Source organism: Punica granatum, chromosome 6 (assembly GCF_007655135.1).
Source record: "Punica granatum isolate Tunisia-2019 chromosome 6, ASM765513v2, whole genome shotgun sequence".
In the NCBI taxonomy this organism is placed as follows: domain Eukaryota; kingdom Viridiplantae; phylum Streptophyta; class Magnoliopsida; order Myrtales; family Lythraceae; genus Punica; species Punica granatum.
Genome location: NC_045132.1, coordinates 23,334,164 through 23,348,733, shown reverse-complemented (window position 1 = coordinate 23,348,733; position 14,570 = coordinate 23,334,164). Strand labels below are relative to the sequence as shown.

General features: G+C 42.4%; 3 protein-coding genes across 3 annotated transcripts; 1 reads left to right on the top strand and 2 right to left on the bottom strand.

Annotated features, from left to right (window-relative positions):
• Positions 1-388: 388 nt before the first annotated feature.
• Positions 389-4,779, top strand: LOC116211117 (2,4-dichlorophenol 6-monooxygenase). The gene is made up of 11 exons (XM_031545343.1): positions 389-692; positions 869-951; positions 1,047-1,182; positions 1,327-1,826; positions 1,923-1,970; positions 2,173-2,347; positions 2,851-2,963; positions 3,064-3,160; positions 3,296-3,500; positions 3,582-3,735; positions 4,118-4,779. The coding sequence occupies exons 1-11, from the start codon at positions 488-490 to the stop codon at positions 4,529-4,531; spliced, it is 2,130 nt and encodes a 709-aa protein (XP_031401203.1). The 5' UTR covers positions 389-487; the 3' UTR covers positions 4,532-4,779.
• Positions 4,780-4,857: 78 nt separating this feature from the next.
• LOC116211119 (uncharacterized membrane protein YuiD-like) lies at positions 4,858-6,949 on the bottom strand. The gene is made up of 5 exons (XM_031545346.1): positions 6,446-6,949; positions 6,000-6,156; positions 5,747-5,797; positions 5,530-5,622; positions 4,858-5,210 (listed from the first exon to the last, which is right to left on the bottom strand). The coding sequence occupies exons 1-5, from the start codon at positions 6,595-6,597 to the stop codon at positions 5,139-5,141; spliced, it is 525 nt and encodes a 174-aa protein (XP_031401206.1). The 5' UTR covers positions 6,598-6,949; the 3' UTR covers positions 4,858-5,138.
• Positions 6,950-7,826: 877 nt separating this feature from the next.
• Positions 7,827-10,397, bottom strand: LOC116211118 (lysine histidine transporter-like 2). Its single transcript, XM_031545344.1, has 7 exons — positions 10,131-10,397; positions 9,570-9,953; positions 8,994-9,387; positions 8,608-8,713; positions 8,422-8,513; positions 8,262-8,330; positions 7,827-8,171 (listed from the first exon to the last, which is right to left on the bottom strand). Exons 1-7 carry the CDS (start codon positions 10,301-10,303, stop codon positions 8,073-8,075), a joined length of 1,317 nt encoding a protein of 438 aa, XP_031401204.1. The 5' UTR covers positions 10,304-10,397; the 3' UTR covers positions 7,827-8,072.
• Positions 10,398-14,570: the final 4,173 nt, after the last annotated feature.

Sequence of the window (14,570 nt, the reverse complement as noted above, 5' to 3'; positions counted from 1 at the left end):
TTTTTAGGACCAATTAACTGAAAAATCAGTTATACGAAAAATTTTCGTACTTGATGAATGGCGTTTTGCACAAAGAGACTAATGATTCATACAAAACAATCGATCAATTGATTTGAAGAATAACGTTTTGTATAAGGAGAATAATGTTCCGTAAAAAAATAATCATGTACGAATCAGTTCACTAGTTCTTTTGTAATAAACATTAATCTCCTTGTACAAAATATTACTCTTCAAATATGAAAACTTTTCATACGATTTTTCAATCAACTCGTCCTAAGAATTTCTCCCAAAAGTGAATCGAATGGAGAAGCTTTTAGGATCAAACCGAAAAAGTTTTAAAGGCTGGATCAAAATAAACCTTTTCCAAAAAGGATAAAAAAAAACAAAAAACAAAAACCAGTTCGACTGTCCCAAGCCATAAAAAAGCGGCCGCCGACTCCAAAATTCTTTCCGCCCTCTTCAGTCCATTGTCTCGAGGTTGCTGGTTATGGGGGTTTTTGCTTCCGTTAGGGCTTCCAATGGCGTCTTCAGAGGTGCAGGCAGAAGCAAATTACCCTCATTCGGGTACATTCGAAGACGAGACCTGTCACTCTCTGTTGGCAAACGGTACGGCGACGGTTCGGTGCTTCCAGTCCTGATCGTCGGCGCCGGTCCCGTTGGTTTGGTTCTCTCCATTTTGCTCACGAAACTAGGTATTCTCCGAACCCCATTCTGTCCCTCCTTTTGTTTGTTCTTATCTCTTATTTGTTGGTAGTCGGTCTTCAATTAGCTGCACGAAACGGAAAGACATGAAATTGCAGTCTGCTTTAGCTTATCTGCGGCTTGGAAATGGGTTCGAGTCATTTCTTTGTGTAATGGACTTCTGTAGGGGTGCAATGTGCCGTATTGGAGAAGAACAGGACATTTTCTCGGCACCCACAAGCGCACTTCATCAACAACCGTTCCATGGAGGTTGTTTTTCTTTCTTCTTTAGAGATGTGTTTCAGTGGGCTCTTTTTTGAACCGGGTTAATGTATAGTCTGTGTCGATCTCGAAAACCATCTCAGGTGTTCCGGAAGTTGGATGGTTTGGCGGATGAAATCGAAAGACTGCAACCACCAGTGGATTTGTGGAGGAAGTTCATATATTGCACTTCGCTCACTGGGTCAGTTCTCGGGACAGTGGATCATATGCAACCCCAAGGTGTGAATGTCTATTATTTTTCCAGCTATAGAGTAGAGGAACTTCCAGGTCTATGCATGGAGTTAAAAGTTTCGAGATTGATTGTTGTATCCTTATGAGTGATGTTAATTTGATCGGTTATGTTTGTTGGTTGTATATGACCAGATTTTGAGAAAATTGTTAGTCCAGTCTCTGTGGCTCACTTCTCCCAGTACAAGCTGACAAGACTACTAGTTGAGCATGCGAAAAAACTCGACTTCCAGATCTGTACAACGGAAAGTTTGAAGGGTGTTACTGATGGTGGAGCCATCAGGGGAAGAGAAATCCTAATGGGGCATGAGTGTGTTTCCATAGATACTAGTTCGGATAACTTCGTTGGTGTCACTGTTTCTTCTCTCGTGGAAGGGGAATACAAGCAAAGGGACTTCAGATGCAAAGTACTTGTAGGTGCAGATGGTGCAGGAAGTACTGTTAGAAAGCTCATGGGGATTGACTTGAGGGGTGAAAAAGACTTGCAGAAGCTTGTTAGTGTCCATTTCTTGAGCAGGGACCTCGGGAAGTATATTCTCAGTGAGAGGCCTGGAATGTTGTATTTTATATTTAATACTGGGGCTATCGGTGTTTTAGTTGCCCACGATCTTGAGCAAGGGGAGTTTGTCTTACAGGTATTGCATCATTTGACAACTTCTTAGATTATATCTATTTGATTATTTAATTGTGATCTCATGAGACTCCAATCTTTACTTGGTTTGTTTTAATAGATTCCATTCTACCCACCGCAGCAGGATATCAATGATTTCAGCCCAAAGGTTATGCATATGATGATCGCCTTATAAGTTACTTTCTTAATTCAAAGTTAATTTAGCCTAGTTGGACAAGATATTGCTGTTCATACAGGATACTACATTGATATCATCTTCGAAATTAGCGATGCAAAGTTTGACAAGCCAGTAAAGATTACTTTTTTCTTATGTAGACAATAGGTTTTCTGAAGGATTCAACCTGTTGTAGATATGTGAGGAGATAATATTCAAGTTGGTTGGTCGAGAACTCTTGGACATAGATGTGATTGATGTGAAACCATGGGTGATGCATGCTGAAGTTGCTGAGAAGTACGTTTGCTGTGACAGTAGAATCTTAGTTGCCGGTGATGCTGCTCATCGTTTTCCTCCTGCTGGTGGTTTTGGTAAGCTGCACTACTGTTTTCTCTCACCTTAGGCCTAGTTTTATTCAGCAAAACTGGTCTCCAATTTGAGGTATTAAATGCCTTATTCCATAATCACTGCCTCCGAGCTGACATATCTGAAAATTGCCTTTACCAGCAGTAGATTCATTTGTGCAATTTAAATCAATTTTACATATATATTTGAAAATTTTGTGCATCTTTTTGTGCTTTTGGCAGAGCCACACTTAAGTTTTGTAATTTCCAATACTGCCTGAGAACTATGAGACATGATTTCTTGATTTCATGAGGATGAAAAGTGATCTTAATTTCTAGCATAAAGAAAGGAAGTTGACATAGGAGTCATTTGATAAAAAAGTTGTGCTGCCTTATCTGTTTCTTTGATGTTTTTGAAGGTTGCTTGAGTTTGCCGAACATTAACGACATGCACTTCTTGCTGGCTATAGTTTCATATGAACTTTCAGATTCCAAATCTTCAACTTATCAAATTCACATATTCGGTGCAGGTATGAATACTGGAATTCAAGATGCACATAATCTTGCCTGGAAGTTGGCTTCTGTCTTGGACGGTACTTCATCTTCTTCACTTCTTGAGACTTATGAAGCCGAACGTAGACCGGTACAATATTTTTACCTCTTTTTTGCCTTTTTTGGGTATTGGCCATCCTACTCTTATTTTAAGGCGAATGAGTTCTTGATCGCGTTTTACAATCTCTCAGATTGCTCTTTTGAATACTGCCCTAAGTGTTAAGAACTTCAGGGCAGCCATGTCAGTTCCCTCTGCACTGGGCCTCGATCCAAAGATTGCAAACTCAGGTATGATGAATGAACTACCTTCTGTGAAGCTAAGGCTTGCTTTTATTTTTATTTTTCCTTTTCCTTTTGCTCTTCTTTTCTTATTTTCAGTATTTGGAATGAATTGTTTTTCTTGTTTCTATGTTGGTTTTTCAGTACATCGAGCCGTCAATGTTCTGCCTTCAGGTATTCAGAAGGCAGCGTTGGATGGGATTTTCTCTATTGGCCGCATGCAGCTTTCGAATTTCTTTCTAAATGAAAGTAACCCTCTGGTTTCACCAAGGCTTGAGAAACTGAAGCAAATATTTCGTGAGGGAAAGAGCCTTCAACTGCAGTTCCCTGCTGAGGATCTTGGCTTTAGGTAATACTATACCTGCTTAGGAAAGTCACTCTCTTAGAGGAAAACAATAATGGACCTCTAATCTAAGCAGTCAAACATTAGGTACTTCAAAGGTGCACTTATTCCTGACAAAATTGGTGGGATGGCTCCATTAGAACCTCCCACAGGTCGCCGCAGAGACTATGTTCCATCTGCAGACCCGGGATCACGGCTCCCCCACATGAATATGAGGGTATTATCGAATTCCCCAGAAGAGGTATTTTCCCCTGACCCGATTCTAGTTTTCCACATGACCAGAATCTGAGGTTGTGTAATGAGGCATCCACTTCTGTCTTCCTAGTGGTAATTATGTGTTGTTTTTTCAATAATTTTTCCTTACCATCAACTGAGCGGAAAGGTTCTTTTCAGTTCTAAGAAACAGGAAGATGTTTTATGCTTTTATAAATTTTCCAATTATGAGCAGTGAAAGAATAAGAGGAAAATGTGTTGAATTATCAAAATGGTCGGATTATATGATAATTTTTCTTCATTTCTCAGAAAGAGAACTGAGAACAATCTTCCACGGTTAAAGAAAATTTTAAAGCATTTGCTTCAGTTTTTATAGTTTTGACCTTCTTTTTCCATGTGTTAATATGCAGGAGATTGTTTCTACATTAGATCTTGTACGTGCGGACAAGATCGAGTTCCTTCTCATTGTAGCACCAGTAGAGGCTTCCTACCATCTTGCTCATGTTGCGTTTAAGGTAGCCAAAGAATTTAAAGTCTCTGCAAGAGTATGTGTAGTTTGGCCTTATGATGCTGTTGGGGGGGTGGAAGCATCGAGCAAGGCGGCATTGGCACCTTGGGAGAATTTCATAGATGTTCAAGAAGTTAAAAGGAGCCTTACAAATTCATTATCCTCATCCTGGTGGAGCATCTGTCAGATGAGTGACAGAGGAGCGATCTTGGTGAGGCCCGATGAGCACATTGCATGGCGTGTGAAATCGGGGATTGCTGGAGATCCAGTTCAGGAGATGAAGAGGGTGTTTTCTGCAGTCTTAGGTGTGAAATAGGACAATCATTTCAATACCCATGGGTTTCTCGTCTTTTTCGACTTCATCGTGAAAATAGAAGGAAATTATTCTTAAAAGTGAATAATCTAGCATCCATGATGTTACCAAACTGAGATCAATCTCATAATGTACCAAAGTGGTCTCATGCACTGGGGGAGATTCTCATCTTAGGTAAGTTAGATCGGGTGTAAAAAGATCTTTTTGTTGGATACCATTGCGAAATGAAGGGATTCCTTCTATTGCAAGTACTCTGTGAATTACATTTGCTTGCGTAAAGGAAGTCGAATTCGTATCAAGAAATCAAAACCATCATACTGAGACTTGAATCCCATCAAAAGAAGCCACTTCATACTATGTAATTTATTTTACATGAATCATGCAAGGTCAGGCTCAACTTCTTGCAAACCTCGCATATGAATGTAAAGACACTTTTGAGCTGTTCCACTGTTTACAAGAATGAATCAATATCAGAAGAATGTGACTATGACCTGATTTTAGCACCATCACGACGTTCCAAAACGAGGAAAAGTAATTGATGTCGAAATCTAAAACTATCTTTTGGTTGCACTTTTGTCTTCTGGTGTTATCAGTGGTATGAAAGGGTTTGTCAGCTACAAGCTAGAATGATCAAATGACCGACGACGGCAGTAATAATCCCAAGCAATCCACCAGCGACGACCTGTCATCAGTAATCATCTATAACTAAGACAGATGCAAAAGCTCTGTGACCAAAATAATGTATCGCAAACAAGATAACCTTTAATTGGACACGCGGAAGCATCACATCAAACTATACTGAAGCTTGAAATAAAAATATCGAATCAGAGGCAGTTAAATTGGACATCTCCTCTAAACTTTTTGCTGATCACTTGAAGAAATGTCGTATAATTATACCAGAAAGTTAGTTTTCACCAGTAAGGAGATAAACGGAGCTTGAAAAACTCTTCAAGGACGAGTCTAACCATGTAAGAATCACCCAAAATTCCTTTTTAACCAACCTGAGGAGGAGTATGGCCAAGGAGTTCACGCAATGGCCTGCTTTCAGCAAGAGGATGTTCAGCAGGGAGCTCATACACGATCTGATTCAGTACCTGCAAATAAATTGGTAATACATAATTAAGAGCCATAAGACATACTATGACGCCAGTAAAGGTACATCCTTGATATCGTGATCTGGCACTAAAAAGCTGTCAAATAGGAGTAAAGGCGCGATACCTCTGCCTGCCTTCCAGCTTGCAGTCTTACACCAGTGGCATCATACATCACCTGCAGCAAAATTAATAAGAGAAGGCATAAGCATATCAATTTGCATCAAACATCATAGTCCGGTGCTGAATTGGCCTGTTTCAAACTTGAAAGAAAAAAGGAGTGGAGGACTTCCAGATTCATAGAGTTAATGAAAGAATGTCTTTTTGTGCTAAATTAAAATTCAAAAATCAGTCTAAATTACGGAGGAAGCAGGACATACAACGGCTGCTAAGACAAGCGCAGTGGCAAAGAGAGTCCCCCCGAAGCCTTCTTGGAACCCAATGGCGGCTGCAAGAGCAGTGACCGTCGCAGAGTGGGAGGAAGGCATACCGCCTGATCCGACAAGCTGCTTGAGATCCCATCGCTGTTCCTTATACCTGCAAATCTATGAAAGCTTAAGAATCTGAGTGTATAAGAAGCATAAAGCAGCAAATAACATCAGACACGATACGATAACACACAGAACTGTACATTTACCGGAAATATACTCACGATCTCGAATAACAAGAAGAGTAAGCAATGAAATGATCAATCATATCAGACACAGGATCAATTGCTCAAATCCCCACATAAACATGGGAGTGCCCGAAAGATCAAGAATCAAGAACAGCCCCGGAAGCAGATCCACCGCATCGAGAAATACATCATGAGAGGATAAGAGGGTACCAGGCGGTGAAGAACTTGATGAATTGGGCAATGGCGAACGCGACGAAGGCTGACAGAAGAGGGTAATTCGTGAAAAAGGAGGGCGAGGACGGCGAAGGCGGCGGCGAGGACGTGGCGGGAGGGTTCTGAACCATCAGCATTCCCCCGTTCATCTCTTCCCCGACTATCTCCCGTCTGCCTTCTCCGCAGCTCTAAGCTCCCAATTTGACGGCGGCCAGGCCTCTCAATGGCCAAGTCTCCCGTGCCCTTTAACACGAACCTTCGATTGATTGATCCGTCAACGAGGAGGTAGAACGAGAAGAAGAAGATGATGAATATTCTTGAATAATAATCAACCTTCCGGGTTCCTAATTTTGTCAAAAAAGAACTTTTTTCTTAATTAAATCGAAGGTTTGATCTTGTCTTCCTGATTGGCTCCTCAATTTATATTAACTAACGGTCTTTGGTCCATTCTCTGTCTCTCTCTCTCTCTCTCTGCCTATTTGCGTCATTGTAAGTTGGAAGACATGAATCAACTTTCATGAATATGCCTTCCCAACATATCAGAATATGCCCACCCAATTATTTTATATTCCCTTAATTCCTCCTCCTTTGCTTTTACCCCTGAAATTCTACTTGCTTCTTCTCATTTCTTTCCTCTTCTGCCCCTCCATATGCTCGATAAATCAGTTTACGGCATCTTTAACGTGCTCCTCTGACTGTTCTCTCGGGTTTGTATGAAATCCCGTATCGGGCGCAGGTGCTGTTGTTTCACTAGTCATAATTTTATTCGAAGAGATGAAGCGGACGGTCGCTTTTGGAAATGGATGGTTCTGCTTGGAGGATCGGTGAGACTGTAGTCCTGTATAGGAGGACAATTGAATAGGACTAAATGGAAAGCAATGGGAATTGTTTGAGTGGAATGGGGGAAATTCGGCAATACACGACACAGCATGTGCCGGAGCTCATTTATCTGTCATTACCCACTTGACATGCTTCCGATCATCTTCGCCAAAAGATCTCTGAAGCAGTTAGAACGCCGATATCTGCATCCGAATTTACGGGGCATGTAAGTCGACTGAATCACACACAACTTTCATGCTGCTAAGTTTAAAGTGATTGGTGAAAAGTAGAATCCATCCTTTAATCACCTCCTGATCATTGCATTTCGACCGATGAAAGTGACTTAGTTCTTTTTCTATTGTGGTACTCAGTTTTTCTTGGAGACTTTCATATGCCAAAGTCTGAATAATCATCCGCTTTTGTTTTGCTTTCTCCTCTGGTTGTAAGATGAGTATCGGGTACGTATTTCGCACGGTTTCATGCACTCATTGAAGCCTACTATATTGAGCTGAAATGTGTTCCAGTACCCAGCAGTTTTTTATTGAACTTTCATAAATTAAAGTGGGCAAAAGGTTTCTGCAAATGCAGCTTTTCATTAGAAATTTACATTACAGTGTGTTCATTGATACAGTATCTGATGGAATTGATACAGTGAAGTTGAAAAGAATCAGCGTTACTTCTTCTAGAACATATGTGCACGTCAATAACTAAAGATTACTAGCACCACCATCAGTTTTTCGCTCATTTCCATCTCGAGTTGTACCACCGAAGCAGGCAATGGCCTTGTCTTTCCAGGCACAGACGCTTAAGCGAAGAACCGGTAGTTCTTCGATTGGATGATCATCTGCCTCAGCCCACCGATGGGTCCTATAATCACCAGCATAATGCCGATTACGATACAAGCCTGAAACGAACACGGAGAAAGAACGAGTTAGTTGCAGGAAGAGGGTGTAACTGTCGAGAGTTTGGAGCTGTAAATGATTCTAAAGCATACCCAGTTTGTGAACCAGGACAAGCTGAACTTCTTGGGCTTGCAGATGGCGAGCCACATAATGCATGGTAGCTGTTCAAACGGAAAAAGAGACAAGTTTCAGCTTTCAAGCAACACTGATCAAGTACATAACCTTATCAGAACAAGGCAACGTTTCGCTTACGAAGTAAGTGGTTGGGGCCAGAGCGAATCCTCCAAAGAATCCCAGAAGGCTGCCGAAGAAGGGAACTGCTATAGCCATGACCATCGTGAATGCTGTGAAATAGATTTTAGTGAACAGATTATTTTAGTCATGCATGAACGCCAGCTAACAGTAATACCAAAAATAGTGAGAACTGAGATCGCTTACCAACATATACAGTTCGGGTGATGAAACGGAGCTGGAAACAAGGTTTGAAGTGCATTTTCTTGACAAGGAACGTCTCCATCATGTCAAACACCGGCATTGCATATACCTGATCTCACAGAGCATGGAAACAGAATCTGAATCAGATCATTGCAATTGAATTCCTATAAGGGAAAAGGCAGAAAATGGGTAAAGAAATTATGTCAACGTGAAGCAGCTCAGTACTCATTCCAGGAATTCCAGGGGGAAAAAAAATCACGTATCAGTTGGATTCAGAAGAGGTGTTGGATGATCCTACAGAACATGACCATGCCTTTTCCTCAATTTCTTTGTTTCTAAAGAAGTGGGAAATGTAGAACCGGAAAGTTTTTCCAGGGTTGTAATTTTACCTGGTAGCTCCCGATGACATGGACGACAACAAACATGTTCGCAGTGGCGATGAGCCATTCAGGCTTATTGAGGGTGATGAGAATGTTATCATCCACAGCATTACCGAATATCCAGTACCCAATGAGGGCCACAGGGAAGTAGCAGATGGCCACAACTACGTAAGCAACCACGACTCCCCTCCACATGGCCTTCTTGGACGGGTTCTCGGGAGTCGAAGGGATCGTTGCTTGGATCTCAAGCACCACATTGTGGCCAGCATATGCGAAGGCCACATCTCCGAGGGCGCTGAAGAAGTTGAACATCACGCCAGTGCTGGTCGAGGCCTTGTAGCTGTAGTCCACATCAGGGAGGACACCCTTCTTGAGAGAAGCTGCCCAAGCAATTATTGAGTAACTGCAGAGAACACAATAAAAAAGTATAAGCAGCGGTGATTAGAAATCCAGTAGAGTATGTGCTCATTTCAATGAAAGATTCTTTACTTTAGAAGCAAGTCTATGAAGATTAATGTGGAAGAAGAGTGTTTCTGGATGTTTTCTTGAACATGGAAAACTTCATCACATAATCGATGTTCATACCTCAAGGACATGACAGCAGCGGCCAATGATACGATGGAAATGGAGTTGAAGTTGGGAAGGTGGGAGAGGACAAAGTTGACAGACGCAAATATGATAATGAAGTACGTGGTCTTGATAGGGGTGCAGCTCGGACAGACCGTGTCATGGAACTTCTTAAGGGTCTTGCCGCCTGTGACCATGTACACGATACAGACTCCGACCTCCACGATCAGCTGCTGGGGAACCACGATCCACAGCCCGAGCTTCTCCCCGAATGCATGCTGCCCAAGCTCGTGATACCTGTCGAACCTTTTTCCAGGCACCATCTCGTGCATCTCCACCATTTGCCACAACGTGTACAGCGTAATGATCCATGATAGTAGGAGGGCCGCTACTCCAGGACCCCTGCATACATTACATTTGTTAGATTGCGAAAACTTCAGACTCCTTCCTTATCTTTATGGAGACATAGATAATGTTCGGGAAAAGCATTTGCAAAGCAAGTATGCCACGAAAGAACCAGACATTATTCTGGAAAATGCAAAGAGAACAATCTTCATGGCATAGATATTCGAAAGGTACCATCCAAGTTCAGCCATGGCATAGGGAAGGCTGAGGACCCCGGCCCCAACCATGGCAGTGACATTGTGGAAGGCGGAGTACCACCACTTGGCATTCCTCGAAGAGGTGATAGGGAGCCAATCCTCGATCGACTGTTCCCCCTTTGTGTTGCTCCGAGTCTCTTCTTGAGCCATTATTATTTTCTTCTTCCTATTTAACTCTTAAAAACTCGAAGAAGGAGAAGAGAGCGAAAAAAACATCAACAAGAGAGACTCGGGACCTCCTAACCCCGAGATGTGGTGGGTGCTTGTAGGAATGGGAAGTCGTGAGAGTCATATAGTGATGGAACTCAAGAGAGGCAGGCTATAATTAGCAAAGGAGGATTCAATTCTTTTCTATGTATGTAGACATTGAGAACTGAATCTGTGCAAAACCATCCACTGACTGAACAAATTAGCTGGTTCTCAATGCTTGGGAACTATGCTTCTTTGACGCAGATTCAATTGCTATTCTTGGCATGGATTCTAAAATGAGTGGTGAATCTTGGCCCCATTTCTCCGGAGGGACTTCAAATGTCATGAGAACACCATGTATCTGGACATGCCAGAAATGATTAATTTGAAAGCTATGAGACAGATCAATATCTCGATCTCTCTTTTCTGGAGACAGATCTCTTTTTGAAAAAAGATCAGACTAATTACACCTCCCATGTTCGATATGTGGCGAATGTAAATGTACTTGGGTGCTCTGTCTCTTACATTCTGCTTGAGTCATGCAACACATTCCTGGGGCACTTGCAAATTATGGGCAAAGGCCTAGTCAGCACAATTCCCGTTATTTCATTATGAGGACCATAAACCAAACATCTTGAATCACCTTAACCGAAAATGCATGAAGAGAAGTTCCTATGGATTCCATCATCTACTAAAAGGATTGCATGTAAGCCTAATGCACTAGTAGTAACCAGGTGATATTAAGCAATATCTATTAACCAGAGTGCGAAGCAGCATCCCAGAGACATTTGGCGATCCACATTCAGCGCGGGAGTGGGCGTCTTTCCCCAGGTTCTCCTGAGCGTGATGCTAGCGGTTACTTATACGAGGGCGGAATAGCTTTTTGTCCGGGGCCAAAGCAATTTTTTCTTTGTACCTCCAATGAAGGCAACACCGTTTAGATGCAAATGAGTTATAAACGTATGGAACAATACCGATAAGGACTGCCACTTATCAGCAAGAGACTCAAGGTGAGTCGAAAGACGCCCTCACCTGACTCGGGAGAAAAAGACTTGGGTGCCAAGGAGATTCGTCGAAGGAGATAGTAGAAACTGACTTCTCTATATATCATGTTTGCATTAATACACGGCAGACAGTAGTGTCCTCCGTTGAAATTACTCATCCCTGGAATCTAACACTGTCCTATATGTTGAAATCACTCAGTACTGTATTTCGTTAAAGCCCTGAACCAAAGCAAGAAATTCAAATCTTGAACTGAACAAGAATCGATCTTCACATCTTTACATTCTGCATAACTCACGGTCAGTTTTTTTTTTTTTTTTTTAAAGTTATACATTCATACTACTATACACGCAACAAAAAGCTCCATAGAGATACTTCAAGCTCAAAACATTAGAGGAAAGACCGGAAAAGATTTTACTCAGTTAGTTTGGGGTGGATCGAACATCTACTCAAGATTGAAAAACTAATGCACACTCGCACGCATTGCTCTCTACGGCGCCCGCCTGAACAAGGATGTCCAGAGTTCCTCGTCAATGGGCTGCCCGGCCGCCAGCACGCTAGTGCTAGGCTCGTCAAATGGTCGTGGTATTATATTCAGGCCATGTCTTGCTTGCTAAATGATTCTCCGTGCTCCGATCAAATTTCGATTCAAACATCGCAGCTCCGGCCAATCACGATCGTGGGGCAGAAAACATAATATATTTCCAGGGCAGCGATTGTCACCAAACTGGAGGAGTGCAGCAACCACGTCCGACAACCCAGCCCCTCACAGAACTATCAAAAAAAAGACAACCCAGCCGACACAGTCTTCATTTTCGCCGGCCCAGACAGACTTTTCATCTCCTCGACCTCGTTCAGGCCAGACAAACTGGAGGCCCCAAACATCCATTTCAGCCAATCACAGCCCACAGTTCAGAGGCCCAAACGTGTGGGCTGATGTAGAAGGGGCGGACGTAAAACTATCTGGGCTTTCTGAGGCCCAATTCCGGCGCCTCCTGAGTCTGATGGACCCGGACAATGGCCAATCCGAGCCGTCATCTGGTAAGACCTTTGATACCGGTAAATTCATCCATCGACTGGGTAATAGATTCAGGCACATGACAGGACGCGTTGACCAATTAATTGATGTTGTTCCTGTCTCGGGAGGTCCACTCATACATGTTCCGCATGGAGTCACTCGACCCTCTCATCATCACCCGTTTGGTTTTATAATCGATTTTTAAAATTTTAATTATACTTATTACATAATAAAAATCAACAATACAATTATTACTTTTTTTCTTTAATTTTTTTAATCAATTAATTTAATTTATAATACTAAATTCTCTCAACTATTCATTACTTTTCCACACTTTTTTTTCATAATTCAACAGCACAATCATTACAATCCAATTACATTAAAACTCAACTCTACTTAACTCTAAAACCAAACACACTGTCATATTGGCTAGGCCGACTTTGGTGGTGGTTTTATTCTCAATGGAGTGCTTAGTGCACCTGATTTTAATTGTAATCTCATTTCGTTGGGCCAGTTATATTCGGATTTCTGCTATAGTGTTCACTCTATTTTCCGCTGTTTGTCTGATACAGGACCGTGCCTTGAGAACGGCAGTTAGAGTGGGTGAACGTCGGAGAATGATGGTGAACTCTGGCACAGGCGACTTCGCTATCCCTCGCAACGGATTAGGTTTCAGGGTACTATTGTTCACATGGATGATTCCATTGATGAGCCTCGTGATGTTTGTTGTCATGCAAAATAAACACGTTAGTTTCCGATCAGTTTGAATAAGACCGAGTTTCCGTTTCAGTTAATACTTTGTGACATTTGGGGTCCATATAAAGTTTCTTCTCTCTCTGGCACGAATTATTTATTGACTGTGGTGGATGATTATTGTAGAAGAACTTGGTTGTATCTCTGGCATGAGAAGTCGGAGGCACGGCATCAATTTGCAATTTCGTCAAAAATCAGTTTCTAAGTCAGCTAAAACTGTAAGAAGCGATAATGATCTAAAGTTTCTGTCTCGTGATGTTCGGGATTATTTTTATACTCATGGTATTATTCACCAAACTTCGTCTGTTGATACTCATCGGCAAAATGGAAGAGTTGAGCATAAACATCGACACATCATGAACGTCACTCGGGCACTGCTATTTCAATCCTCGTTACTAGTGAAGTTTTGGGGAGAGTGCGTTTCAACGACAGTGCATTTAATTAATTATACTCTGTCTTCAGTCCTTGACGGTAAGTCACGGTACTTGAAGTCACTTTGCTATGTGCATGATCATCCAAGGGTGAAGGATAAATTCAAGGCTCGATTGAGAAAACGCATCTTCATCGGCTATCCTTTTGGTAAGAAGGGTTGGCGCCTTTACGATCTAGACAACAGGAAATTTTCGTGTCACGGGATATTCGATTCTACGGAAATATTTTTCCATTTGAATATGACCAGCCAGATCGCTCAACAGATGCAAGAATTCAGTTTCTGGACCAAGGGACTCCATTTTCGGGTTCAGGGGGGAGCTCCCAGCCATGCAATCTCCTTCCATTGGGCCTGCTCCTCAATTCAGCCCAGTTCGTACTGGAGTCGGACCCGACGCTGCTGACCCAAACACTGGCTCCAATCAGTCCGGATCCGATAACTCTGACCCGCATGATGCTCCAATTCCGCTAGATAGATCCGCGCCCGCTAAAGCTCCGCACACCGAACCGAATCAATTGGACCAACCCGCTTCGGATTCTGCTGGGTATTCCTCTCCTTGTTCTCGACACTGTCCCAGGGAAAATACTTCCGCCTCGCAACAAACAAATGCCAGTCCGTTATAACGACCATGTTTGCAATACTGTTCAATGCACCAACCCCCTTTCCATCACACCCTCTCCACTGATATCCTTAGGTACATCCCATCCAATTGAACACCTTCCTAATTATGTCGATGTTGATGCTTCCCATATGTCTTTCTTGGCTTTAATTGACTCTGAGATGGAGCCTTGCACTTATAAGCAAGCAGCTAGGGATCCCCGATGGCGTTTGGCTATGGCAGAGGACATTCGTGCCTTGGAGTAGATCGGCACATGGACTATTAAGTCTCTTTCTCTCAGCAAACGACCCATTAATTGCAAATGGGTCTTCAACGTGCAGATGGCAGTGTTAAGCGTTACAATCCTCGCCTCACGAGGTTTAGCCAAGTGGAGGGCATTGATTTCCATAGAACTTACACCTCTATT